A 26,907-nucleotide genomic window follows, 5' to 3' on the forward strand; every position below is an offset into this window, starting at 1 on the left:
TGCTCCACGGCTGGCTTCTATTAGCTTCACATTAAGTTACCTGAAACGCGTTTTGAAAAAAAAAATTATCAGCAAGAAATACTGGCGAGTGCATCCCAGTTTAATCAAAACAAGCTTTTATAACTTTATAGTATTGAGAGCGATTACAATGTTTATATCTACCAATATACTCATTCAGTATTTGTCATGTTGGCAGTTCCATGACTGTGGTTATATTACTCATTGGCTAACTCATTGTCCAATGGTAACGTATTTACTAGTAGTGTATACAAAACCCCACATACCGGTAGCAATTGTAGAATACATAGACTTAATCACTGTAAGTGTAATTGAAAACATTTGAGGTTTTGGTAAAACAGTTTGGTAGAAAAAGAGAATGACTCACATTGTAAACTTAGGTGTTTCTACAGCTTCCTGTTGGTGTTCCTGATTATAGTCTATTAAAATTTAAACAATGCACACGTATTAGTAAGATAACCCAAATCACATTAGCCATACAACACGAGACAGAACTCCAACGAACTTAGTCAGGCAGAACCTCAACATGCGTTACGGAGCCCTAGATCAATCGGGTAGGGTAACAAATTAGTGATCGGGGGTTAAAATACTTACAACGAGGCAGCGCTTTGTGTTTTAGGGGTATTATATCGAGCAGCTTTTAGCTATAATAGGGGCTGAGAGAAGAAAAGAACTAAACGATTTGAACGGAGGTTGAGAAACTCCTTATAAAGGCTGATTCGGGGGCCTCTCGCGCCCCGCGAGCCCCCTCCTTCGTTCTTTCGCGCCCCGCAAGCCAGGCCTAGCTACGGCTAGGTCTAGTTAGTCACCTATATAGCCTTGCCATGTGTCGTGCCACGTGGCACGTTGAGGTTCCCCCATGTGACACTCGGTCGCGCCCAGCGAACCACAGGGTTGACCCTGTCGCGGCCCGCGAGGGACCCTATTTCTTTGTTTTATTTGATTTTTGTTAAAATTAAGGTTATTTGGGTTCGTTTATGTGTATACGAGGTATATTTAGGGCGTTTAGGGGTGTTTTTCAAGGATTGTTATATCCTCCCCGTCTTGTTTTAAATCTCGTCCTCGAGATCTACTAGAACAGTTGTGGATATTTCTGTTGCATTTCTGACTCGAGTTCCCATGTGTGTTCTAGTCCTCTCTTGGAATCCCATTTCACTTTGACCAGAACTAATCTCTTGTGTTTAAGGTTCTTGATTTTTCTACCTTCAATCTGTAGTGGTTTCCCTACAAACTTAAGCTTCTCATTTACCTCTATGTCCTAAAGAGGTACCACTAATGATTCCCAAGTTAAAGCTGAACATCAAAAACATCATTTACCTCTTAAGTCTGTTAAGCACTTTTTGAGGTTACATACATGAAAAACATCATATATTCCTGCCATTTCCTCTGGCTGTTGTAGCCGATAAGCTACTGGTCCTACTCTTTTGATAATCTCAAAAAGTCCAACATACCTTGGGCTTAACTTTCCTCTTTTAACGAATCTTACCACTCATTTCCATGGAGAAACTTTTAACAATACCATGTCTCCAACTTGAAATTCCAATGGCTTTCATCTGTTGTCTGCGTAACTCTTTTGACGATCTCGTACTGCTTTTAACCTTTCCTTTACTTGAATAATCTTGCCAGTTGTTTCTTGCACTATCTCTGGTCCAGATAGTTGTTTTTCTCCAATCTCTGCCCAACATACAAGAGTTCGGCACTTTCGTCCATAAAGTGCTTCAAACGGTGCAGTGTTGATGCTGGTATGATAGCTGTTATTGTAGGAAAATTCTATTAATGGTAAGTGATCGTCCCAATTTCCTCCAAAGTCAATTACACAGGCTCTAAGCATATCTTCCCTTGTCTGAATTGTCCTTTCGCTTTGTCCGTCCGTTTGAGGATGATAAGTTGTGCTTAGATTTAACCTGGTTCCCATTGCTTTTTGGAAACTTGTCCAAAAATGAGATGTAAAACGACTATCTCTAACAGACACAATAGATAAAGGAATTCCATGTAATGAAACTATTTCATTTACATATAACTTGGCTAATTGTTCCATACTGAAAGTTTCATTCACTGATAAGAAATGTGCAGATTTGGTCAATCTGTCTACAATCACTCATATTGTATCATTACCTTTCCGTGTCTTGGGTAATTTGGTAACAAAGTCCATTGTTATCAATTCCCATTTCCAGATTGGCATTTCTAGTTGCTGCAATAACCCTGAAGGTTTTTGATGTTCAGCTTTAACTTGGGAATATGTTAGACATTTAGCAACATAGTTTGCTATATCCTTTTTCACTACCGGGATGTATCGTATACTTAGACTTATGGGCTTCTTCTAAAATTTGGTGACGTAGGTTTCCTTGACTAGGTATCCAGATCCTTTTCTTATGGAATTTCCAAATTCTATCTGCTCCTTGTTCTAATTCTTTAATCATTCCTTTTAAACCTTCAGCATCGTCCTTGATTGTTGTTTCCTGTATCTCTCTAATTTGCTCATTTAAATCTATCTGCAGATTTTGTCTGAGAGAGCGTACTCATTTTGGCTTTTCATGATATTTTCGACTTAAAGCAACAGCTACTACATTAGCTTTTCCTGCATGATACTAGATATCACAATCATAATCACTAAGAATTTCCATCCAACGTCTCTGTCACATATTTAATTCCTTTTGCCCAAAAACATATCTTAAACTCTTATGATCTGTGAATACATCAAATTTACTACCATAAAGATAGTGTCTCCAAATCTTAAGGGCAAAAATAATGGCTCCTGAATCTAGATCATGGGTTGTATAATTCTCTTCATGTTTCTTTTCATGAGGAGGACAAAATTTTCTTTCAATTATTTCCTTAAAGTTGATCTATTCCATGTTATAAACTCTGTCACTTCCTCTAGATTTGACATTTACTTCCAATTACAGAATTATTATTTTCTGCTTCTTTCATAGTCTTGATAATATATGGCATAGCATCTATGATTCCTTGTGCTACTATATGTTCGATGTCACTTTTATTCACTTGGTTCCCGTTATTATCATTATTCTGGTTTTCCTGATTTACTTCGTTGTCCATCTGAATTATAAACATTTATCAGGAATTAATATCACAGAATAAGATTTAATATAAACAATCACGCAAGTAGATTGATCAAAAACGTCGAGCATTGCGACTTACTCTTTTTATATATATATCTATATATGCATCTAGTACAAATTACAACTAGAATTTAAATACTAGTAACTATGCATCGATATATATTAGTTTATCTATTCTAGTTAATGATATATATTAGTTGATGTTTTAATTTTTTTTATCAAAGTACAGGATTACACACACACACACAAACACACACACACACACACACACACACACATATATATATATATATATATATATATATATATTAGATTTTGGCTTGGCTAGAACTGCATCTCACGCTCATCATACTTCCAGACGATTTTCTTTCCTATCTGACGGATTCTATTTCCTTCTTCCACTAACTCTTCGCCATATTGGCGAAGTTCCTCCACATTTTCTTGGTTCATTGGTGGTAGTGGTGCTGGCACGGGTTCAGGATAACGTGGTATGGTCGTAAGGGTATGGGTTGTCTAGTATATCCTGAATTGCCCTGGTGTCATTCCACCATGGGTCTAAAGGGTTCAATGTTGTATGCTGCTCTATAGGGTTTGGTGCTGAAATTCTAGGGATCTCATTGGGGTTAAATGCTGGGATTGGGTATTGGTTCTCCTAGTTTGGTTCTAACTCCATCGGTTGGTTAGGGAATAAGGGCAGAAGTTGTGGTTCAGCTACTTGGTTAAGATTAGGGTCTGCTGCTGTATTTGCTAACATGTGGAAATCAGCTAATTGCATATCAATTTCCTCCTCCATTGATAGTCTAGCTTCCTAGTTTTGAGTATTCCTCTCTCTATTTTCCTCCTCCCATGATGGTTTAATTTCCTGGGTTTAGGCATTCATTTCTCTATTTGCTTTTGCTATTGCTCGCTGTTGTTGGAGTTTTTTAATTCTTTTCCTCCTTTCATGCGCTCCTCTACTGAACCAACCTCTCTTTTTAGGGGGGGAATGGTTCCTCAGATTGTGCCTTAAAGATAAAGATTCCTTCCTCAGAATCAGCAGAGTATCCTGAGGTTGGCTGGGATGAGGTTCCTTCATTCTTTGGGGAATTAGGTAATTGATGGTAAGCGTCGGAGGTACCTAGCTCACTCATACTGTAAACTAACAAATTGTCAAATAACACAAAATAATAATATACATAATTACACAGAATCACATACATTATTTCCTAACATAATTGGTTAAAATTTAGGTATTAACAGAACACCTAAATAGCTTAAACCAGTGGCATGGCTCTGATACCACCTTCTGTCGCAGCCTCCGACCCCTACCCCGGGAGCGGGCGCCGCGAGACACAGAGCTGGTGGTATCAGTGTTTATTAATTTGGCAGCGGAATTAAAACATCAGGACCGTAATTAGGAAATGGTTTCAAAGTTTCAAAACACCAAACTTTTATAATAAATAAATGGGATAAAACCCATGTTTCATTGATAATACATTTGTAGGGATAAAACCCTAATTACTGAAAACATAAACTTTTATTTAGGTAACTTTTATAGAAACTTCTTTAAGCCTTCAGTGCTCCACGGCTGGCTTCGATTAGCTTCACATTAAGTTACCTGAAACACGTTTTAAAAAGATTTTATCAGCAAGAAATACTGGCGAGTGCATCCCAGTTTAATCAAAACAAGCTTTCATAACTTTACAGTATTGAGAGCGATTACAATGTTTATATCTACCAATATACTCATTCAGTATTTGTCATGTTGGCAGTTCCATGACTGTGGTCATATTACTCATTGGCTATGTAGGATCGTATTCGGACCCGAACGAGTCAATTAGAAGAGCTCTTGATCTGTTTCAGAGGCGGAAACTAAGAAACAGACTTGAAAACAGCTTAAATTCACTTTAATTTGCCTTATATATTGATTTCAATCAGATTACAATCAGACGGCACTTCGGCAGCACTTCGGTACCGGAAGCATGAACAGTTCCTAATGATTTCGCTTGAGGTACTATTTATATACATGGGATTCCGCTTGAAAGTGTCAAGATGCATTTCAAGCGGAATTAACTAAATTGTGATTCCGCTTGAAACTGCATATTGTCATTTCAAGCGAAAACAACTCCTTCAAGCGAAATCACCTTTAATTCTATTTTCTCGAACAACGTGCCCTGATCTAACAATCTAGTACAATACTCGATACAAGACGAAGTCGATAGACGTAGTGCACCAACAAACTCCCCCTCGGATATTGACGGAGTCTTCGGTGTCGAGTCTTCACAATCTTCAGTCTTTATCAGTCTTTGGGCGTCTTTCAAATCCTCTATTCTTTCATCAGCATCAACACACTCCCTTCAAACAAAACTTCTACTTGAATGTCTTCAGATTCCCCCTTTCAATGAACTGGGATCGTAGCCTGGCTTTTACAGGATCAGGATCATGCTCTGGCTCTATTCTCAGATTCAGAGTCCTCAGGTATCGGAACCTGGCTCTCTAACGCTCAGCTTCAGAAACCAGACTATTCTGCACATTCTCTACCACACAATAAATTTCACAAATTTAACAATTTAACAAAAATTATCTACGAAGACTCTCCCTCAAAATCAATCAGAAAGATTATTCAATTAAAGAATCTGATGAACCAGTTGAAAACAATCCTTCAAAAACTTTTACTCAAAATAAACCAACTCCATCTCACGAAGTGATCATCATGTTTAGCACTCGGAATTTTGAAAATCAGCTCTTCAACACCAGTTGTCGAAAATCCTTTTGAATTTTCCAAAACTTATGCTAAAACACACTCAAAATCTTTTTGGAGTTTTTGAATAAAACGAAATGCAGTAAACAAAAATTTACAAACAATATTTTTGTGAGTTTTGTGTAAGAGGATCATATCAGTTATGAGACCAATCACCAACACCGTTAAGCTTTAAACATTTTTAGTTCTAAACAATTCACTTAGATTGTCAGTATTCTGGTCCTTTTAAATTTTCACACAAAGTTCAACTGTTTCAAGATACGATATTAATGTTTTAATGACTTAAACTTATCCGCGTGTCCCACTACTTGAATATACTCCCGTATCCAGATCTCAATATTCAGTCTTATAGGTGAGTATACCTAGATGATATCTGTAAGGGGTTAGGTGCGAAACCGTGAGAGCTCAGGTCAGAACTTCCGTTCAGTAGAGAGATGACGGTTCGACTTTTGGTATGTCCCCTTTAGAGGATCTTTTCTTCAACATCACATGATTAGCATTTTGCAATGTTTCATCATTTTTTGTACTGAGGGCGATGCTATATTTCAAGCAATGCAGAAAGTATTATATGGGGACTAGGCCATTGCTTCCGCAAAATCAGAAGTCACGGGATAATACCCCAGATATCATTGAGTATAAAGACCTACTATCTCAGAAAGAGGGACCTTTCAAACAAGATTTCGGGGGTTACCCATATATCCAGGAAATGTTCCCCACGATATAAGCAAGTTTGAAATTTAGGTTTATATCTCGAATACAGTTTACTGAACGTGTAAAAACCTACTGGCACATCCACAGTGAGATTGTATATCACATATTTAACTTTCAATTTCTTTAGCATGTTGTGATAGTCCACTGATGTACTATCATTTCCTCTTTTTCACAACAAACTCATTTTTGTTTTATCATGTTTTTGGCTTTTTCAAATTTTCTAATGTTTTTGGATTTTCTGAAATTTTTACTCCCCCTAAAATGCAAACACATTTAAAGAAATTTGAAAACAAACTATACAAGAAAATTGACAACTGATATCGAATCACCTCAATTCGCCATTCACTTGGCATAAACAATCAGAACTCCCCCTTACAACAAACTATTTTCCCATTAAGATTTCAAAACACTTAAGTTTGTTTTAATCAAAATGGTTTTTCCGGAAAATAAGTTTTGTTTTAACCACTTGTAGGTTCGGGGTAAATTCATCACATTGTCCATTTTAATCACTTGTATGTTGATTACATCAAGTTCAAATTAATGACCTTGACTAACCACTTGTAAAATCAAAACGGTACCAATTGTAGGAATAACACATCTACATAAATTCATTTTACCAATAAAGATGCCGATTCCTGCTTCACACTTACCAACCTGCAAGCTCTGGCAAGTCACAACCTGTAAAATTTAAACAATTTTAAAATCTTTCACAAAATCTATTTTAACAAGAATGATGCCGATTCCTGATCCGCGATTACAAACTTGGGATCTCCGGCAAGTCAGGTTTTTCAATGAAAGAAAATGTCCACCCAAGCCTGACCAGCCTTGGGTGATTCCAAATCCTCTTTAGTTGGGGTGTATGTTGCTTTCTTTGTAGCATAAAAATCTTTTACCCCTTTAACCTTCCCATCGATCATCTTTCCAAAAAATTTCTTCACATTTCCATTAAAAGTTTTCTCAACATCAAATTCATTCTTTTCAGAATAAAATTGATTCGAGATATCAACTTTCCCAATCTTTTGTTTAAAATTTTCAGTCCTCAATGGTGGAAAGTTCTCATCATCCATTGGAGGAACTGAATTTTCACTCTTTTTAACAACATGTGGCTCCTCTGATTTTGTGGAATCAGATTCATTGCCAGATTTTGCCTCAGATTTCTTAACAACCCACTTTTGGTTGTCAAGTTTCACACTTCTCCTGTAAAACCTTTTCGAACACTCACTAGCTTCATATATTGAGTTTTTAAACACTTTAAACCTTTCAGTTGGTGGTTCGGTGTTATCAACAACAATATCTTTCAGTTTTTCTGAGACTCTCTGTTTTGTCTTTGTTGCCAACGGACAATTCCATGCAATGTGACCAACTTCATTACATCTAAAACAGGTTCTGGTTCTTTTCTCTGAAAAATTTCAGTTTTCTTCTTTTCAGCAAGAAATTCCTGATTTGATTGTCTCCAGAGTAAGCTCTTCTTTTCCTCCTCAGCAGATGGTCCTGAAACAAATTTCGTATTTTTAGAAATTTTCTCATTTTTATAATTTTCTAGAGGAATAAAACCCAATCCTTTCTTTTTGAAATTATCATTATGGTTGGGTTTCTTTCGAAACTCTAAACCATAATTGTAACCCATTTTCTTGTTTATCCTTTGTTTTACTCTTGAGGTGTAAAATTTAGATTTTGTGAAAGAATTTCATCTTTTATTTTAGAAATATTAATTTCTGTTAGTTTGAAAACCTTTTTTTATCATTTTGGTTTTAACACCTCTTATTGGAAACTCTTTATTAAAATATAATTTGTCAGAATCATTCAAAGTATATGCAACTTCAAATGTTTCGTCATTCAAATTAGATTTTGACAACAAAAATTCTTTACTATAAACCCGTTTTCCCGACGTTTTTGAACTTTTTCAGACGTACTCGAACTCCCGATTGACAAATACGAACTTTCGGACTCGGACTTTGACTCTGACTCCTCGTCCTTATCCAACATCTGATCGACCACTCTTTTTATTAATTTGGACTCATGATCTGTGTCGGACGCTGTGAACGTGATATCAATATTTTCTGGCAACTCATCTATTATCTCGGACTCTAACTTTATACTGACTGCCTTTTTTACTTGTTCCTCATTTGGTTTTCTAGGCGAATACCCTTCCCAAATCGGAGGCGGACACTTATTATAACAGATACTCTGTTTCTTACCAGTATCCTTTTTCTTTGACTTCTTGTCTTCAAATGCTTCAAAACCTGCAATAGTTGGGTAAATTCTATCAATTAAGTAATCAGAACTCGAATAACTTCTTAGTAATCGTCTGATTCTTTCATTTTCAGCTTTCTCAGTTTCCAACTCTTGCTTCCATTTCGCACACTCTTCAATGTAAAAATTTATCTCTTTCTGCTTCGACATCATTGTTGCATTCATCATTTTCAAAGCATCTTCTCTCTCCGAATTTGTTTTCTGCAAACTATTTACAGTTCTGTTCAACACATCATATGATTCTTTTAAATTCTTGACATCAAACAACAACTTCTCTTTCAACTTTTCAAGCTCACTAAACCTGTCATCTTTATCTTCACATTGTTTGCAAGGTTCCAAACATGTAAGACAAGGTTTTGTGACTTCAACAATCTTTTCAATCTCCACAATCTTCTCAACTTCAACTACCTTTTCCACTTCAACTATGTTTTCAACAATCTTGGTCTCTTTCATTTCTTTTGCAGCTTTTCTCTCTTTAAGTTTCTTCAATTTATCTGCAAAATAAAATTCAAAACTATCAGAAGATAAATGAGTTTTTCCAACATTTATCTGTTCAATCTCTTCATCATCATCACTGCTTTCAGTTGAACTGTTTTCAGAAGAAACTGATTCTTCATCTTGACTTTTCTCATCATCAGATAACACTGCTATCCATTCTTTCATCAACTCTGGTTTTTGAACAATTTGAGCATAAAAGCTTTAAGATTGGTATCAGCTGGAATGTACTTGTCCCAGCTAAAACCTTCAGCCACTTTCTCATCATCTTGATCAATAATGCCATAATAAGCTTTCTTATTTACATCTTCGATCATTTTTCCATGTGCAATTTGTGAATCCTTTTGTCGATGTGGTTGATTGGTGATTTGTTGATATATAGCCTTTCGATAGTAATCATCTGTCACACCCCGATTTCCACGTGTTTCACCGGTGGGCCCGGTAGGGGATTACCGTGACGTAGTTGGCAACAATATAGTCAAACCACACAATATTTAAATGCACAGCGGAAGCATAAAGATATTTATAATTCAACTATCGAATGTAATATCCAAGTATCACAAATAGTTGAAAACAATCCACAGGGGATCAAAAATAAAATAGGAATAATGTTCAACAGATAATGGCATCCCAAGCTTGCGAGACTCTAACGATGCTAAGGAGTGGCCAACCTATTTCGTACAGAACCTGCATTTAATCTTTTTGGGGAAAATACGTCAGTTTACACTGGTAAATACATTCAACCGACACTTTGGTAAAAGGTTTATTAAAATTGATTTGAATGCACAAGGCACAAACTCTTTATAACTTGGGATAATTTATCAATCAAATCTTGTAAAAGAATCACATGTTCACTATGCGTTCAGTCGCCCGGGTCGTGCCGGGTTTAAGGTTAATAGACACGCCACAAAGCATAAAGTCGTGGCGGGAAAACCAACGGTTATACCTTTAATAATATAGACACATTGTCGGGTGTACGCCTACACCCGCGTGTCGAGGTTGTGGCCATTTCGTAAAATGATGCCAAGGATATCCGGGACATGGTCATTAAGCTCCCAAAGGCGTATAGCCAACAAAACAAATTTTTAAACGGGTCACATTGATCATACCCAACTACTAATGAGTTGGGGTCAATTGCCCGACCAAGCGGTATTTTATATACCGTAACCCAAGCACGTATAACGGAAAATAAGTTAAAAGTATTTACCTGAGCAAGTAATAACCTCAATAAACAAATGCAAGTATCTTTTACTGGTCTCCAATTCTGGAACGAAGGTTTATAACAACCTATTAGAATCCTAACGGGTCTTTAATTTAGCCTTAGCTTAGACCGGTCAGTTTCAAAGGATAATTACGGTTTAATCGCGTGAAAGGCGAAAACCGGGAATGGAATGTGGTTTGGACCCAACAAGTTTGAAGACTTGTTTTATATGGGTAATATAACCACACTCTGGATTTTGAAGTAAAAACGATAAGGTTTGGCCCGTTTCGGCTAGTTTATGTAAACTAGTTACATAAACCGAACCGTGCGCGTACAAGGCGTAACGGGTAACCGTAGGAGTCCTACACAGGTTTCCTAAGTTAATATGCTTTAAAGAGGTTGTGGTATCAGTAGGATACCTTCCATTATGCCCATAATGAGTTTAATCCCAAAATACGCCCCATAGGGGTATTTCGGTCTATTTAAAGATTATAAAAGAGGTTTCCGAGTTCTACAGGAAATCTGAGTTTTCTGAATAGTTTATAAAGTCCAAAATACTCTATTTATTATTTAAAAATCAGTAGCAACTGGAATCGGGTCAAAATACCATGTAGAACCCAAGTTATGTCCGAAAAGGGTATATTCGGTAATTACCGAATCCATGCCATAACCGCAGGTTATGAGTGGGTTAAAAATAATTAAAAAAACTTAAAAATCTCAAAATATTATTTTACATCAGTGTGTAAAAGGTTTGGTGTCGAAATTTGGGTTTAGATAGGCTTTATGCTAATTGCGCCGTTTAATTACTAAAGTTTCCGTAATTGCGCTATTTAGCATAACTCCTATTCTAGACCTCAGATTGACGTGAAATTTTAGGGACATGCTTAGAAATCAGTAACTAAGGTTATTGTCCTTTCACATATCCAAAATTCTCGTTTTAAAGTAAAAAGGGCGTTATGGTCAACTTTTGAGCTTTTAACGGAAATGTGTGAAAGACTCGGACAAACAACGAACCAGTCACAGAGGGTTATGCCATCATGTAACCTGGTCCTAAGAGAGTCCTAAGTCATATCTAAATCATACCATAACGGGTCAGAACTGAAGTCAAAGCAAAAGTCAAAGTTTTGCGACTTTCGGTTCCGAACCGGGTCAAAACAGTAAATGGTCGGATCAAACAAGCTTAGACCAATTATAATACTTATTATCATGTTTTATGAGTGTCAAAACAGGTTATACGCCATCTACATTACTGATTATGCATAAAATCGAAAGTTAGCATTCTGTTGACTTTTTCTAAGCAAGTTTGACTCGACATTTGGACTAGCTAAAGTGGGAATCAAAGGGTGCCCTTTTAAGGGTTTAAAGCCCACATGATTACCAACATATAACTACCTTTATTTCGATTAATCACTGGACCATTTGTGATTAACCGTTAAGTCAATCGTTAATTACGACGGATTGACTTTTAAGCTATAACTAAGCAAAACTTAACCAAGAAAGGGTGGAGCACACTTACAAGAGTCCTATGCACGACCAGGGATGCTAAGAGAGAGTGCTTGAGCTCCAGAAGTGATCAAGAAAGCAGTTGAAGGTGTGAAGAACAGTGTTGCTACTTATGGTCCTTTTATACTAGTTTAGGATGCATAAGATCATCACAACAAGGCCTACAAGTGTTCTTGGATGATCAACAACTGTCCCTGAGTGCTAGGGGATGTTTAGGGGGCGCCCATGCTCTCATTATTGCTCAATAAGTCGGTTAAAACACCAAACAGTGCTTCTGTCCGACTTTTCTGCATCTGGGAGGCTGACGCGGCCCGCGTTAATGATCAGGTAACCTTTACGCGGGTCGCCTGAATCTCAATGTCAGAGCCCATATCTATACTGTCAGCGCGGCTCGCGTAAGATCCCTTGTTTCTTTAATGCGGCCCGCCTGAGACCTGTTTTTCTAGATTTTCAAATCGTTTTAATTATTGCACTGGCCTTTGGCGTTTCAAAGGGGTAACTTTGCGTTTTGGGCCTCGTTAATTTTCGTATAAGGGCCCCGTGGATTTTACCCAACTTATTAACCCTTGGTTAGTTTATTATTACCTGAAAAGTCATAACTTTCTATGTTTGATGCCTTTAACCCCTCGCATACGAATTTGATCATAACTTTCTCGTTTTAAAACGGAACCTTGCGAAATTTATATCGTGCATTCTAGTGAGCGTAATTTACTGTTACAAAGTCTCGGGTTTGTTAAAGGGTCACTTAGAGGTATAACTTAAACATGTTGACACATTTAACCCCTGTAGTTTGTCATCTCTCACTTTCTTCCATATTTCGTTCCGTACGATCCATGATTTATTCGTTTGAAGGTACGAGCATCATTTAGGGTTACTATACAGTATATTTATCCCTCGTTGGCATTTTGAACCCTTGGATTCACATACTTTCAATGTTTGTCAACATTAGTCCTTATTTAATATTTAATACCACGTGTAAACTTATGATATGTGTCAATACATTATTGGACGCAAAAATGCCGAGGTGTTACATCCTCACCCCCTTAAAAGAAATCTCGACCTCGAGATTTATTGAAATAAATGAGGGTACTTTTCTTTCATCGTGGACTCTACCTCCCACGTGTACTCGGGACCTCTACGGGCATCCCATTTTACCTTCACAATCGGTATGTACTTCCTGCGAAGTTTCTTAACCTGTCGATCCTCGATCGACACAGGCTTTTCAATGAACTTTAAGCTCTCGTCGATGTGTACATCTGTATGTGGTATAACCAGTGATTCGTCAGCGAAACACTTTTTCAGATTACAGATGTGGAACACATTGTGGATACCACTGAGCTCTTCCGGTAAGTTTAATTTGTAGGCAACCGATCCGACAAGTTCGATTACCTCGAAGGGTCCAATATATCTCGGGCTTAGCTTGCCTTTCTTACCGAATCGCATCACCCCTTTCCAGGGCGATACCTTAAGCAATACCTTGTCGCCTACTTCGAAATTGAAAGGCTTACGCTTTAAATCTGCGTAGCTCTTCTGCCTGTCTCGGGCAGCTTTCAATCGATCGCGAATTTGGACAATCTTTTCCGTTGTTTCAAATATTATATCAGGTCCTGTCATCTGGACATCTCCTACTTTTGCCCAACAAACGGGCGTTCTACACTTTCTACCATATAGGGCTTCAAAAGGTGCAGCCTTAATTCTCGTATGGTAGCTGTTGTTATAGGAGAACTCGACCAACGGTAGGTGGTTATCCCAACTACCACCTAAGTCGATTGCATATGCACGAAGCATGTCTTCCAACGTTTGGATTGTACGCTCACTCTGACCATCGGTCTGAGGGTGGTAAGCGGTACTGAAATTCAAACGTGTGCCCAAAGATTGTTGGAAACTTTTCCAAAAGTGTGACGTGTATCTGGTATCTCTGTCAGAGATGATAGACACAGGCACGCCATGAAGGGCTACAATCTTATCTACAAACAACTGGGCTATTATATCGGAGCTATGAGCCTCCTTTATGGGTAGGAAATGTGTTGACTTGGTCAGTCTGTCAACTATTACCCATATTGTATCGTTTCCCTTCTTTGTCTTTGGCAACTTGGTGATGAAATCCATCGTCACCATTTCCCATTTCCACTCGGGAAGTTCAGGCTGTTGTAGCAAGCCTGACGGCTTTTGATATTCAGCTTTTACTTGCGCACAAGTCAAACACTTTGCTACGTAGGTGGCTATAGACTTTTTCAAGCCTATCCACCAAAAGTTTGCCTTCAAGTCCTGGTACATTTTATCAGCTCCAGGATGAACGGAATATCAGGAACTGTGGGCTTCCTGAAGGATAACGTCACGAAGACCTCCATAAACAGGAACCCATATCCTTCCATTCAATCTCAGAATTCCGTCTTTGCCATAGGATAACTGCTCTTCAGTTACTCCTAGCTTTTCGTTAGGATAGTTAGCTTCTAACAGAGCTTCTTTCTGTGCAGCTAACAATCTCTCATTCAGACTGTTCTTGATTTCAATGCTCTTGGCATTGATCCTTATTGGTTTCACTCTTTCTTTTCTGCTCAAGGCATCTGCGACTACGTTGGCCTTGCCTGGATGGTATCTTATTTCACAGTCATAATCGTTCAGAGTTTCCATCCAACGTCGCTGCCTTATATTCAAATCTTTCTGATTGAACAGGTGCTGAAGGCTTTTGTGATCAGAATAGATCACAAATTTAATGCCATACAAGTAATGCCTCCAAAGCTTTAGTGCAAATACAACGGCACCCAACTCTAAGTCATGGGTGGTGTAATTCTTTTCATGCACCTTTAATTGTCGTGAAGCATAGGCAATCACCTTGCCCTTCTGCATAGGCACACAACCCATACCGGTGTGCGATGCATCACAATATACGACAAATTCTTCCATTCCGTCCGGCAATGTCAACACTGGAGCATTGCTCAGCTTTTGTTTGAGGATATCAAAAGCTTCTTGCTGCTTAGGACCCCAATTAAACTTTATACTCTTTCTAGTTAAAGAAGTTAGGGGTGCAGCAATTCTTGAAAAATTTTCGATGAAGCGTCTGTAGTATCCTGCTAGACCTAGGAAACTGCGAATCTCCGTAGGCGTCTTCGGCTCCTTCCAATTCATGACGGCTTCAACCTTGGCGGGATCCACTTAGATACCACGCTCACTGACTACGTGTCCAAGGAATTGAACTTCTCGTAGCCAAAATTCACATTTAGAGAACTTGGCATAAAGCTTTTCTTGATGAAGCAACTTAAGAATACATCAAAGATGCTTCTCGTGGTTAGCTTGACTCTTGGAGTAGATGAGGATGTCATCGATGAAGACAATGACAAATTTATCCAAATACGGCTTGCAGACGCGATTCATGAGATCCATGAATGCGGCAGGTGCATTAGTGAGCCCAAAAGGCATCACTAGGAACTCGAAGTGACCATAACGAGTCCTGAATGCAGTCTTGTGCACATCTTCTTCTTTAACCTTCAATTGATGGTATCCTGACCTTAGGTCAATCTTGGAAAAGTAGCTCGCTCCTTGCAACTGATCGAACAGATCGTCGATCCTGGGCAAAGGATACCTATTCTTGATTGTAACCTTATTCAGCTCACGGTAATCAATGCATAGACGCATCGAACCATCTTTCTTCTTGACAAACAGGATTGGTGCTCCCCAAGGAGATGAACTTGGTCTAACAAAACCTTTGCTAGCAGATCATCTAGCTGCGTCCTCAATTCTTTCATTTCCGTGGGTGCCAATCTATAAGGTGCTCTCGCAATAGGCGCGGCTCCTGGAATGATGTCGATACTGAATTCCACTTGCCTATCTGGTTGCAAACCAGGCAGTTCTTCCGGGAAAACTTCAGGATAGTCAGAGATGACTGGGATGTCTTCAATCTTGGGTTTCTCCTCACCGATAGTCACCTGTGCCATATAAATGACACATCCTTTCTTCAAACATCTGGATGCCTTTAGCGTAGATACTTGTGCAGGCAATCCATGTCGAGTATCTCCCTGAATGGTAAGTGGTTCTCCAGACGGAGTCTGGATTACCACTTGCTTCTTGTTGCACACAATTTGGGCTTGGTTATGCGATAACCAATCCATACCCAATACTACGTCGAAACCAGCTAGTTTAAAGGGTAACAGGGATAAAGGAAATGAGTGATTCCTAATGGATATAACACATCCATCTAAAACAGTTGAGACTGTTCCCATAGTCCCATCAGCTAGTTCTACTTCGTATTTCACATTCAAGGTTTTAACAGGCAATTTTAACAACTCACAAAATTTATCATCCATAAAGGATTTATCTGCTCCAGAATCAAATAATACTCTTGCGAATACATCATTGATAAGAAACGTACCGGTTATGACGTTGTCGTTCTGGATAGCCTCTTGAACATTCATCTGAAAGACCCTCGCATTGGTCTTTTTCCCTTCTTCAGCCTTCTTCACTATCTTCGGGCAGTTAGTCTTGATGTGCCCTTTTTTGTTGCAACTATAACAAGTTGCATCCTTGAGTTTCCTGCACTCAAGAGTCCTATGTTCAGAGGACTTGCAAATCCCACATGCCTTCGGCTGGGATTTCTGCTCATATCTGCACTTTCCGAAGTGGTGCTTCTTGCATACATTGCACTTGGGCCTATCGCCCGACTTTCGGTCATTCTTCTTGGTCTCCGATCCCTTCTTGTGGTCACGTTTCCCCCGATGCTTCTTGCTTGACCTACGTGAATCATCATCTTCACGTTTCCTTTTCTCACTATCAGCATTTCTCAATGATCTCTGCCTTACTGCATCTAGTGTGAGAGACAGAGATATATCCGCCACGAATCTAAATGTAGCAGTGTAACGCCCCAAAATTTATAAATTATGTTAATAATAATAGTATGTGTGTAGAATTAATTAACAATAGAAAGATAAGTAAAAACTCTTGATTTTTAACTAATACACATATATATATATATAAGTAAGACTTAATTAAAAGAAGAAGAGTTAGCCTTAAATGACAAAAGGGTGAAGTTCTAGGGGGCAAGAATGATAAAAGTAAAACATGAATGGTTAAAAACAAGAACAAAACACAACACACACACTGGTGGATGTGTGTGTGTCGCGAACCAGGAAGGAGAAAGGGGGGGAAACCCCTTATTATCACAAATTCACCAAATTGAAGCCCCAAATGTGATCCTAAGTTCGTGCATGTACTAATATTGGATCATCTACACATTATTAAACACAAGGTAAGTAGAATTTTGGTATTTGATGATCTTGAATGTGATGGGTTTTTATGAATCCTTGAACATTTGAGAAATTAGCATGAATAAGGAGTAGGAACACCATTTGGAACATGATTGATGCTGAATTTTTACTAAAATGTTAGTAACTATGAAAAACCCACTTGGAATCGTGATGATAGGAAGAATTATAAAAGTTCTATGTTAATTGGTATGATGACTAAAAATGGTAGTGTTCATATCAATGGGTTGTTAGTTAGAAACAATTTACGAATGAAAGTTACATAGAAAATTATTGGAATTTGATGTTCTTGATGAAGTTGATATGAAATGGTTAGGTTATGCTCATAATACTTGTACTCTATGCTTGATAGGTAGTACGCACGCCAAGTGTTTGTTAAAATGCTTGAAAGAGATAAATCTCATATTGAGCGATATTACATTGATTAGGACTTAGACAACCTTGAATGTTAATGCATATCTTAAGAACGAATTTCAAATATGACATGAGATTAAAGTATGTGAATTTGGAATGTAGGAATAAAAGAAGAAAGTTCAAATCAATCCGGATCGCAAGCGAAGGACGGCAAAGGTAAGTTTTTGCGTACACAAGGCTATTGGCATGTTTTATTATAGCACTTTATCAATTAATGGTTGAAGTTGTTTACTTGTAAGAAGGTTATTGTATTTCGATTGCATAACATAGATATGGGTCGAATGAGTTAGAAGGGTAATGTACCAAGTTAAGGACAAATTCATGTAGGTATGAAGATTAGAAAGGTTTACTTGAGATGCACGTTTGTAATTGATGTTGTATGAATTCTTTGTTTTTGTAATAAAGACGCCTAACGGTTTGGTTGAATGTAGGTAAAGCAACTTGTTGATGGCGCTACTTGGGTTGAACACACTTGTGATGCACGCTTCCGCGAAGACACTAGTTTGGGTTAAAACTTTTGTTAAATGTGCGTTTTAACTAAAACGGGTCTCTTTGTAAGTAACATAACTTAGTCGTTGTAAGTTGTCGAATTTGTAGCCAAAGACTATGTAGTCGTTTACGAAATGATGGCTTGTAGCTATTTTTGTAACTCCTCTATAGTTATGTTATGGTTAAGAATGGAAATTTTTACTTGTTAATTATTTGACCCGTTTGGTATTTGTTAAGTAAAGCTACTTCTTTCTTTTATAAAGTTTTAGACCTTACAAGTTGGTATCAGAGCCTAGGTTTGAGAGATTCGAGTAGGTCATGGTGCTCGAACTCAAACCGAAAGCTCTCGTGAAAGTGTGTTCGTTCCAAAGCGCCACGCAAGTAAGTAATTTTAGGATTTTATGTTTGTAAATAGAAATGGGAATGGGTTATGGTTTAGTTGCTAGTATAACGTGGTTGGGGACGTTAAGGTGCGCTATGGAAGGTTTCGGGGCTGCCCAAGACCATTTCGGGTTGGAAAAGGGGGCTGGGAATGAAAATTTTGGTTAAACAGCGCTTGCACATCAGAGAGGCCGTCGGCGACGGACCCCTATACCGTCGGCGACGGTACCACTTCATCCGACGGCCTAACTTCCTGCCTACGGTCAAATGGCAGCGACGCAACAAACTAGGGACCGTCGGCGACGCACACATGTGCCGTCGGCGACGGCCCTCCCTTGTTTGAATTCCCTGAATTACTTGTTTGTTATACGGAAACTCCTTAGTTCAGTTCTAGCCTTCTTAAATGTTTGAAACACTTCAAGGTGACAACAAAAACTATGAAAGTTAACTTGATTAACATATCCAAGGGTGAATGTGTGAAAGAATGAGAAGTTGTGTGTACAAACGAATGAAGTAAGTAATGTAATAAGAATGTTGTAAAGAGAGGTCGAATGGATCTATAACTTAAGAGGATGAATTATTAAGAATGAATAATGCATAGAATGATAAGGGGAACGAATGTAATAATGTTTGACACGAATGTTTATTGTAGATGGCAAGTGGAGGAAACACGGATACTACCGAACGTATAACTCGAAGCGAGTTAAACAAGATGATCTCGGATGAAGTAACGAAGGCATTTGATGTAAACGTTTCGAAGTTAGCACAAGAAGTGGAGGGTCAGGTACTAAGTACAGTGGAAAATATGGTCACGAGCAAAGTGGATGAATTGAAGGAAATGATAACCGGGATTCAAAGCAAGAAGGAGGTAAGACGGTGCACCTACAAGGATTTCATGGCTTGTAAGCCTGCCACTTATAATGGGGAAATTGATCCCATCGAATGCCAAAGGTGGATAGCTAATATGGAGGGGGTGTTCATTCGAAGTCATTGCGACAAGGAAGATCAAGTCATGTTTGCCACAGGGCAACTTACACGAAGGGCTAAAGATTGGTGGGATTCGTATAGTAAGGAGATCGGAGAAAATAGAGTTCAAACTTTGACTTGGCAAGAATTCAAACAACCTTTTGTCAAGTACCATTGTCCACAATCAGCTGTGGATCGAATCCAGGAAGACTTTCTCCGACTCCGACAAAAGGATGAATCAGTCAATGAGATCACGAATACTTTCCTTGACCAATTGAAGTTTTGTGAAGAAATAGTCGGAACGGAGAGGAAGAAGATTATCCGTTACCATGGCATGCTTAAGGCTGAAATCCGGGAGTTCATAACTCCTTCCAAATGTGGAACTTTGGACGAGATTATTGATCTGGCAAGGGATAGGGAGATCGAGATAAGGAGGCAAGATGAACGTGGGGAGAAAAGGCAAGTCGAGAAGGGATCAACCCAAGGCTCTTCTAAGAAACCCAAGATGCATGATCAATGAAAGAAAGAAGTTACCAAAGGCGGGTTTCCACGATGTAAGACATGCGGAAAACCCCATTCCGGTGAATGTTTATTGGGAAGGAAGGGGTGTTACAATTGCGGACAAGAAGGGCATCCGTACTATAACTGTCCGAATCCCAAGAGGGTATGCTATTATTGTAACGAATCGGGCCATGTGAAAGCTGATTGCCCAAAGCTTAAACAAGGAGTGAAGAAGGAAGGAAAGAAAGAAGAACCCGCGAAAGCCAAGGGAAGAGTGTTCCAAATCTCTACGGAAGAAGCAAGGGCTCACCCGAATGTGGTCTCAGGTATCTATATGATAAACTCTATACCTACTTATATATTATTCGATACCGGAGCTAGTAGATCATTTATTTCTAGTGAGCTTGCACATTTCCCTTTATTCACGATAGAAAGAATGTGTACACCTCTCGAAGTAGAAATTGCCGATTGTAAGAGTTACCTTTTACACGAAATATGTAGAGGTTGTAAAATTACTATAGATGATGAAGATTTTGATATTGATTTGATTCCCATGGTTTTGGGAGAATTTAAAGTAGTGGTAGGTATGGATTGGTTATCCCGTTATCACGCGGAAATTTTATGTGAAAACAAAATTATTCATGTGACATCCCCTAAAGGGAAACGGGTAACCATTCATGGGGAAAGGGAAGTAGGGGCAAAATTTTGTACTATCTTAGAAGCAATTAAGTACGTGAGGAATGGAAGTAAAGCATTTTTAGCCTATGTTGTCGATACCAAATTAGGAGCTTAAAAAATTGAAGATACTAAGATAGTGAATGAATACCCAGATGTATTTCCGGACGAATTGCCGGGACTTCCACCCGAGCGGGAAGTCGAGTTTCGTATCGAATTAGAACCAAATGCCAAACCGGTAGCCAAAGCCCCTTACCGGTTGGCACCCGCGGAAGTACGGGAATTAATGGTCCAATTACAAGAACTTCTTGACAAGGGTTTCATACGCCCTAGCGTATCCCCGTGGGGAGCGCCTGTTTTGTTTGCTAAAAAGAAAGATGGGTCGATGAGAATGTGCATCGACTACCGTGAACTCAACAAACTCACGGTAAAGAACCGATACACACTTCCGAGAATAGATGATCTCTTTGATCAACTACAAGGGGCAAGTTGGTTCTCAAAAATCGACTTGCGATCGGGCTACCATCAAGTACGAGTAAGGGAAGAGGATGTACCTAAGACTGCGTTCAGAACTCGCTACGGACATTACGAATTCCTGGTAATGTCATTCGGGTTAACTAACGCTCCGGCCGCTTTTATGGATCTAATGAATAGAGTATGCCGAAATATGTTAGATCAGTTCGTCATAGTGTTTATTGATGACATTTTAGTATACTCTCGTAGCGAGTCTGAACATGCAAGTCATTTACGTCAGGTACTCGAGACGCTTCGAAAAGAAAGATTATATGCTAAGTTTTCTAAGTGTGCGTTTTGGCTTAGGGAAGTGCAGTTTTTAGGACACGTAATTAACGAAAAGGGAATTTTGGTGGATCCCTCTAAGGTGGAAGCCGTGATGAAATGGGTACCCCCGAAGAATGTTAGTGAAGTAAGAAGTTTCTTAGGTCTAGCCGGCTATTATCGGAGGTTCATTCAAGACTTCTCCAAAATAGCCCTTCCTTTAACTAAACTAACAAAGAAAGAAGAAAGATTCGAATGGAATGATGAACAACAGAAGACTTTTCGAATGTTAAAGGAGAAATTGTCAAGTTCTCCTATTTTAACCCTGCCAGAGGGGACTGAAGATTTAGTGATATATGCGGATGCATCTCATAAGGGATTAGGATGTGTCTTGATGCAACGAGGCAAGGTCATCGCCTACGCTTCAAGACAACTAAAACAGCATGAAATTAACTATCCTACACATGATTTGGAGCTGGCGGCGGTTGTTTTTGCCTTAAAAATCTGGAGGCATTATCTCTATGGAGCAAAGTGTACAATTTATTCCGACCACAAAAGCCTTAAGTATTTCTTTGAGCAGAAGGATCTTAATATGAGGCAACCAAGATGGTTGGAATTGATTAAAGATTATGACTGTGACATTCTTTACCATCCAGGTAAAGCTAATGTGGTGGCGGACGCACTAAGCCGGAAAGAATACCCACCGCCTATTCGAGTGAAATCGATGAGAATGATAGTTACCCCAAATCTTCTTGGAACGATACGAGAGGCGCAAGATAAGTCCTTGAATGTGGGTGATCCGAAAAGTGAAAGAACAAAAGGGTTTGAAAATAAATTTGAGTTGAACGCGAGTGGGTTAAGAACAAGGTTTGGGCGGGTTTGGATATCGCGACACTGTGAAGCGAAGACCTTATTAATGGAAGAAGCGCACAAGTCCCGTTACTCGGTTCATCCGGGAGCCACTAAAATGTACCAGGATTTGAAAGAAAATTTTTGGTGGCCGGGAATGAAATGCGACATTGTTAAGTATGTATCTAAATGCTTGACATGTTCGCAAGTAAAGGCGGAACATCAAAAACCTTACGGGAAACTACAACCTCTAGAAATTCCGGTATGGAAATGGGAGAATGTGACTATGGATCTTGTGACCAAACTTCCAAAAACAAAGAAAGGGCATGATGCAATATGGGTCGTTGTCGACCGCCTTACCAAAAGCGCCCATTTTCTACCCATTCGAGAGACTTATTCCTCGGAAAGGTTAGCGGAAGTTTATGTGAATGAGATCGTCTCCCGCCATGGTGTACCGGTGTCTATTGTCTCAGATCGGGATACGCGATTCACCTCCCGCTACTGGCGGAAATTTCATGAAGGAATGGGTACCCAATTGCATGTAAGTACCGCATACCACCCACAAACGGATGGCCAATCCGAGCGAACGATTCAAACTCTCATAGACATGTTGAGAGCATGCGTGATGGATTTCAGGGGAAATTGGGATGAACATTTGCCACTAGTAGAATTTTCATATAATAATAGCTACCAAAGTAGCATACAAATGGCGCCGTATGAAATGTTGTATGGAAGAAGGTGTAGAACCCCGGTTTGCTGGGGAGAAGTAGGGCAAAGGGAACTCGCACCGAATGATGTAGTGGCGATAACCAATGAAAAGATCGACGTCATACGGGCTCGATTAAAAGCAGCGCAAGACCGACAAAAGTCCTATGCGGATAAAAGAAGTCGCCCTATTGAGTTCCAAGTGGGGGACCGAGTATTCTTGAAGGTGTCTCCGTGGAAAGGCATAATTCGATTTCGCAAGCGAGGAAAGTTGGGTCCCCGATATATCGGACCGTTCGAGATTCTAGCTCGAGTTGGAAAGGTAGCCTACCGATTAGAACTGCCCCCATCATTAGAAGGAATCCACAACACTTTTCATGTGTCACAATTGCGGAAATGTTTAACGGATGAAACGGCTCACGTACCTCTTGGAGACATCGAAATAGACAAGAAGATGAATTACATAGAAAGACCGGTAGCCATAAGGGATTCCAAGATAAAGACTCTTCGCAACAAAGAAGTTAAGCAAGTATTGGTTCAATGGCAACACCGAAAGGGGTCGGATCTCACTTGGGAATAGGAGAATGAGATGAGAAGGTTCTACCCGTTTTTGTTTGGTACGTAATTGGGTTTCGGGGACGAAACCTATTTTAAGGGGGGTGGACTTGTAACGCCCCAAAATTTATAAATTATGTTAATAATAATAGTATGTGTGTAGAATTAATTAACAATAGAAAGATAAGTAAAAACTCTTGATTTTTAACTAATACACATATATATATAAGTAAGACTTAATTAAAAGAAGAAGAGTTAGCCTTAAATGACAAAAGGGTGAAGTTCTAGGGGGCAAGAATGATAAAAGTAAAACATGAATGGTTAAAAACAAGAACAAAACACAACATACACACTGGTGGATGTGTGTGTGTCGCGAACCAGGAAGGAGAAAGGGGGGGAAACCCCTTATTATCACAAATTCACCAAATTGAAGCCCCAAATGTGATCCTAAGTTCGTGCATGTACTAATATTGGATCATCTACACATTATTAAACACAAGGTAAGTAGAATTTTGGTATTTGATGATCTTGAATGTGATGGGTTTTTATGAATCCTTGAACATTTGAGAAATTAGCATGAATAAGGAGTAGGAACACCATTTGGAACATGATTGATGCTGAATTTTTACTAAAATGTTAGTAACTATGAAAAACCCACTTGGAATCGTGATGATAGGAAGAATTATAAAAGTTCTTTGTTAATTGGTATGATGACTAAAAATGGTAGTGTTCATATCAATGGGTTGTTAGTTAGAAACAATTTACGAATGAAAGTTACATAGAAAATTATTGGAATTTGATGTTCTTGATGAAGTTGATATGAAATGGTTAGGTTATGCTCATAATACTTGTACTCTATGCTTGATAGGTAGTACGCACGCCAAGTGTTTGTTAAAATGCTTGAAAGAGATAAATCTCATATTGAGCGATATTACATTGAATAGGACTTAGACAACCTTGAATGTTAATGCATATCTTAAGAACGAATTTCAAATATGACATGAGATTAAAGTATGTGAATTTGGAATGTAGGAATAAAAGAAGAAAGTTCAAATCAATCCGGATCGCAAGCGAAGGACGGCAAAGGTAAGTTTTTGCGTACACAAGGCTATTGGCATGTTTTATTATAGCACTTTATCAATTAATGGTTGAAGTTGTTTACTTGTAAGAAGGTTATTGTATTTCGATTGCATAACATAGATATGGGTCGAATGAGTTAGAAGGGTAATGTACCAAGTTAAGGACAAATTTATGTAGGTATGAAGATTAGAAAGGTTTACTTGAGATGCACGTTTGTAATTGATGTTGTATGAATTCTTTGTTTTTGTAATAAAGACGCCTAACGGTTTGGTTGAATGTAGGTAAAGCAACTTGTTGATGGCGCTACTTGGGTTGAACACACTTGTGATGCACGCTTCCGCGAAGACACTAGTTTGGGTTAAAACTTTTGTTAAATGTGCTTTTTAACTAAAACGGGTCTCTTTGTAAGTAACATAACTTAGTCGTTGTAAGTTGTCGAATTTGTAGCCAAAGACTATGTAGTCGTTTACGAAATGATGGCTTGTAGCTATTTTTGTAACTCCTCTATAGTTATGTTATGGTTAAGAATGGAAATTTTTACTTGTTAATTATTTGACCCGTTTGGTATTTGTTAAGTAAAGCTACTTCTTTCTTTTATAAAGTTTTAGACCTTACAAGCAGGCCTAGAAGCCTTCACGCTAGCCTTTATCTCTGGGGCCAAACCACCAATGAAACGCGCGATCCGTTTGTGTTCCGGGGTCACAAGGTATGGAACCAATCTTAACAGGGTGTTGAAACTTGTGAGATATGCCTGGCAGTCCAGGTTCTTCATGACCAGTGATAGGAAATCAGACTCTATCTTCTCAACCTCGTGCTGAGGGCCATAGTTTTCCTTTATGAGAGCAATAAATTCCTCCCATGACATGCTATACAAAACAGCCTACCCTGAGGCTTGAACCAATGATCTCCACCACGCTAGGGCTTCACCCTTAAATGACTAGGATACAAACTTCACCACATCCCTCTCAGCACAACCACTAATGTCCACCACTGTGTCCATTTCGTCCAGCCAGGTCATGCAATCCACCGCGCCTTTTTCCCCAGTAAAATCTCGGGGCTTGCAGGAAACGAAATACTTATACGTGCAACCCCTGGCGCGAGGTGCATCATCGACCATTATCTTCTTAAGACGGACACTATTCTCATTTGATGAGTGTCTATCATCATCCTTCTTAGGTTTAGGCTGGATCGAGGGTGGTTTGCTGTGAGGTTCAGAATGGGTTTTTGGTTTAGAGTGTGGTGCAGATCGGGTCCTACTTCGAGACTCGGTATACTCTTCATATTGCCGATCTAAGGCCGCCTTGACAACGTCGTCTACTAAAGCTTTTAATTCTGCGCCCGTTATATTAATTTGGGCGTTATCATTTTCATCCTCCTTTGATTGGCTATTAACTCCATTTGGGTCAGCCATCGAGATCTTGATCTGCTACAAGGAATATGACAGAATTTTATTTAGGAGTTTATTATGGAATTGTCTTTTATGGCAATTCATTAACCATGGTAAACATAGACCATATTTGGTTAATTTGTTACTCACTTTTATTTAGGATTTGAATATAACTTATCCTAATTACAAACAATATTGTTAGTGGCACAAAAGCCTAGTCACAAGGACGTTTTATAATATAAGCTAGGAATTCAGAGAATCAAGGCATGAAGGTTTGAACCATAGTTCTTTTACCTTTTCTGATAGGGAGTTATAGGCTACAACTGTCTTTTGTCTTATATGACAATAAGTATGGCCCGTAGGCACTACATCACTAATGGATGATTTAACCCATGATTTATAAATCATTAACTTAGGTCTTGGAATCCTCTGAAGGATTCTTATATAAGAATGACGCGTGTGATTTTAACGAACCACATCTGCCAAGAATGTTAACATGTTTACAGAGGTTAACAGGAATCTGAACCTTTTACTCAGGTCTCACCATCTTGGCCGGGTCTTATAATGACACCAGGCTAGGTCACACCATTAAGATTCTTTATTTAGGCAGACTTAATTAAAAGGAATGATTTTTAATTTATCTCATATAATAATGTATTAAAATGACAAAAAATGAAATTTATAAACTTAACATTCCATTAATCATAATAATGATTACACACTGCCCTACACGGGACTTTCAATAGACAAGTACCTACGCAGAGGTTTACAGAAAACAAGTCCACGCAGGGACCAAATACAAGGATAGATGTCCGCACAGGGACAAAAGATAAGTCCACACAGGGACTGAAAGGCAATTGTCCACGCAG

At 38.8% G+C, this 26,907-nt stretch overlaps 1 protein-coding gene and 2 long non-coding RNA genes across 3 annotated transcripts; all 3 read left to right on the forward strand.

Moving 5' to 3' along the window:
• Positions 1-17,118: 17,118 nt before the first annotated feature.
• On the forward strand, positions 17,119-18,197 carry LOC110874909. The gene is made up of 3 exons (XR_002556326.1): positions 17,119-17,243; positions 17,776-17,829; positions 18,105-18,197. It is a non-coding gene; the product is annotated as an uncharacterized LOC110874909 (long non-coding RNA).
• A 4,820-nt stretch (positions 18,198-23,017) lies between these two features.
• Positions 23,018-23,596, forward strand: LOC110876717. The gene has a single exon (XM_022124879.1). The coding sequence runs from the start codon at positions 23,018-23,020 to the stop codon at positions 23,594-23,596; it is 579 nt and encodes a 192-aa protein (XP_021980571.1).
• A 350-nt stretch (positions 23,597-23,946) lies between these two features.
• On the forward strand, positions 23,947-25,199 carry LOC110874910. Its single transcript, XR_002556327.2, has 3 exons — positions 23,947-24,071; positions 24,604-24,657; positions 24,933-25,199. It is a non-coding gene; the product is annotated as an uncharacterized LOC110874910 (long non-coding RNA).
• The last annotated feature ends 1,708 nt before the right edge of the window (positions 25,200-26,907 follow it).

The sequence above is a fragment of the Helianthus annuus genome, chromosome 9 (genome assembly GCF_002127325.2).
Source record: "Helianthus annuus cultivar XRQ/B chromosome 9, HanXRQr2.0-SUNRISE, whole genome shotgun sequence".
NCBI lineage: Eukaryota > Viridiplantae > Streptophyta > Magnoliopsida > Asterales > Asteraceae > Helianthus > Helianthus annuus.

Coding starts and splice junctions, on each gene's coding strand:
- LOC110876717 (XM_022124879.1), top strand. CDS start 23,018: ATGGCGCCGTATGAAATGTTGTATGGAAGAAGGTGTAGAACCCCGGTT.